Raw genomic sequence first — 1,927 nt, 5'->3', positions numbered from 1 at the left:
CGGCGGCCGCGACGGCTGCGGTCAATGTGTGTTCTCCCCGTTTGTACTCACTTGACCTCGATGAGTTCGCAGTTCTGCAGCTCCATGGAGTTGTAGTCCATGGACACCTCCACGACGGCGATGGTCTGGTCGTGGAAGAACACCCTCCTGGCCGAGTCGCCGCGCGCCCTGATGCCCGTGAACCCTTTGTACGGCGCCGTGTCGCGGCGGAAGCCGCGTAGCGCGCTGGGCAGCGACGGCTGGGCCTCGACGACGGTAGTGGGGTGGACGAGGGCGATGGCGAGCAGGGCCACGGCGAGGGTCGCCCTGGGCACCAGGCCACGCGCCGCCACAGCGTCATCATGCGGGAGCAGTGCCATCGAGGGTCCGCCCCATGGGTCGCGCCCTGTGGGCAAGAGTCGAGAGAAATGTCACCTGTTGTATACACTCTGAGAAAGTGCTCACACTTTGTTGAGACACAGCTCGCGCGCGCGCACACACACACACACAGACGGGCTCATGAAGCAGGTCAAGGCTCACTGGACTGGCCTGGCCAGTGTCTCACCTGGCTCCCTGTGCTCGCGAGAGAGGCCTGGGCTCCCCGGAGCCTACCCCAACTAACGTTGGAGGCACAGCGCCAAAACAGTGAAAGAAGAGGAGTGTCTCAGGGGTGCATCTCGAGGGGTACCTCACACGGTTTAAAAATAATCGTTTTCCAATCACTCCATTCACTCCGATCATTTCCACTGGCCAATCAAATTTTCTTTGTAAAGGGGGATGTTTCATGGCATTTTACCGTCAAATTTACAGGCATTTCCAGTCAAATGCAGTCTATTTTGGACGCAATGACTTCAGTATGCACCCAACCCACAACGAGTCAAGAAAATTGAATTTCTTTCTCTTTTCAGGCACCCATCGGTGCATCCCACCCGTCCGACTGCAGCGCTGCTGCTCGAGGCGCTGCTTGCCGCGCGCAGAGGCGCACTTTCGCTCCCCTCGTCTGTGTCTGCGCTGCCGCCGCTGCGGTCCTCTGAACGCGGCTGCTAGCGAACGCGTCGGCTGGCAGGAGTAAAGGACTTTCAGCAGCCTTGGATCGTCTCGCCGGCCGGAACGTCGTGTCGAACATACCAAGTCCCCGGCGCGGCCCAACCCGGCCCGGCCCAGCAGGCAGCGGGGCAGCGCGTTATGAAACTACCTCGCTCCCGCCGGCGCGCTACCTGGGGCGAGAGAGAGAGACGAGAGACGAGAGACTTCTCGGAGACAGTGTCGCGCCGGGCTCGTTGCATAGCAAGGTATACGAAATCAGCCCACGTTATCTATTGCTGCGTAGAATACAGAGTACAGAGCGGCGCGAATTAAACGCGAATAGATTGCTGGCTGCTGAGCCCCAACTCTTGGCTGAGCTAAGCGAGCACACGGAAACGTAGAATTGGTTTTCCGGAGGCAAATTTTAGTGACTTGCGAGACCACTACTGAGAACTTTTAGTTTCACAAAACCAGTATTTGGTAGTCACAACAAAACTGAAGTTTACTGGTATACGGAGTTGACGTAACAAACACGTTGGTTACAAGAACGAAGCCTCGCCCAGCTCTCGAAACGAATCCTGTTTGTTCCGTCAAGTAGCTTATTTGTTTCGCTGAAACTAAATTTTGGTTGTGGCAATAACTTTTTTGAGAAACTGATAACGATTAGTTGTCTTGCAGTTAATTAAGATTTTATTTGAGGGAGTCAGACTCGATCAGACCCCTTTCCCGTGCGGCGGGGCAGGCAGGGCCTGGTACACCAGGCAGAATGCGGTCGGGTCTAAAAGCTCCGCCCCGCCTCCGGTGGACTCCGCGCGGGGGCGGCGGGGAGAGCCTCGCGGGAGGGGCTCGCGGAGGGCGCCGCCGGCCTAAATGGAGTTCCGTTGTGTACCAAAGCGAAGGGGGTCAATCTACCTCTCTTGCG

At 57.4% G+C, this 1,927-nt stretch overlaps 1 protein-coding gene across 1 annotated transcript; it reads right to left on the bottom strand.

Annotated features, from left to right (window-relative positions):
• Positions 1-26: 26 nt before the first annotated feature.
• Positions 27-1,074, bottom strand: LOC127751210 (uncharacterized). Its single transcript, XM_052274350.1, has 2 exons — positions 909-1,074; positions 27-385 (listed from the first exon to the last, which is right to left on the bottom strand). The coding sequence occupies exon 2, from the start codon at positions 357-359 to the stop codon at positions 48-50; it is 312 nt and encodes a 103-aa protein (XP_052130310.1). The 5' UTR covers positions 360-385; positions 909-1,074; the 3' UTR covers positions 27-47.
• Positions 1,075-1,927: the final 853 nt, after the last annotated feature.

Source organism: Frankliniella occidentalis, unplaced genomic scaffold, assembly GCF_000697945.3.
Source record: "Frankliniella occidentalis isolate FOCC.00 unplaced genomic scaffold, Focc_3.1 Scaffold381, whole genome shotgun sequence".
Lineage (NCBI taxonomy): Eukaryota > Metazoa > Arthropoda > Insecta > Thysanoptera > Thripidae > Frankliniella > Frankliniella occidentalis.
This window is presented reverse-complemented; position numbering and strand designations above follow the sequence as displayed.

Bases quoted from the DNA above. Each gene is read 5' to 3' on its own strand.
- LOC127751210 (XM_052274350.1), bottom strand. From the start codon at position 359: ATGGCACTGCTCCCGCATGATGACGCTGTGGCGGCGCGTGGCCTGGTG.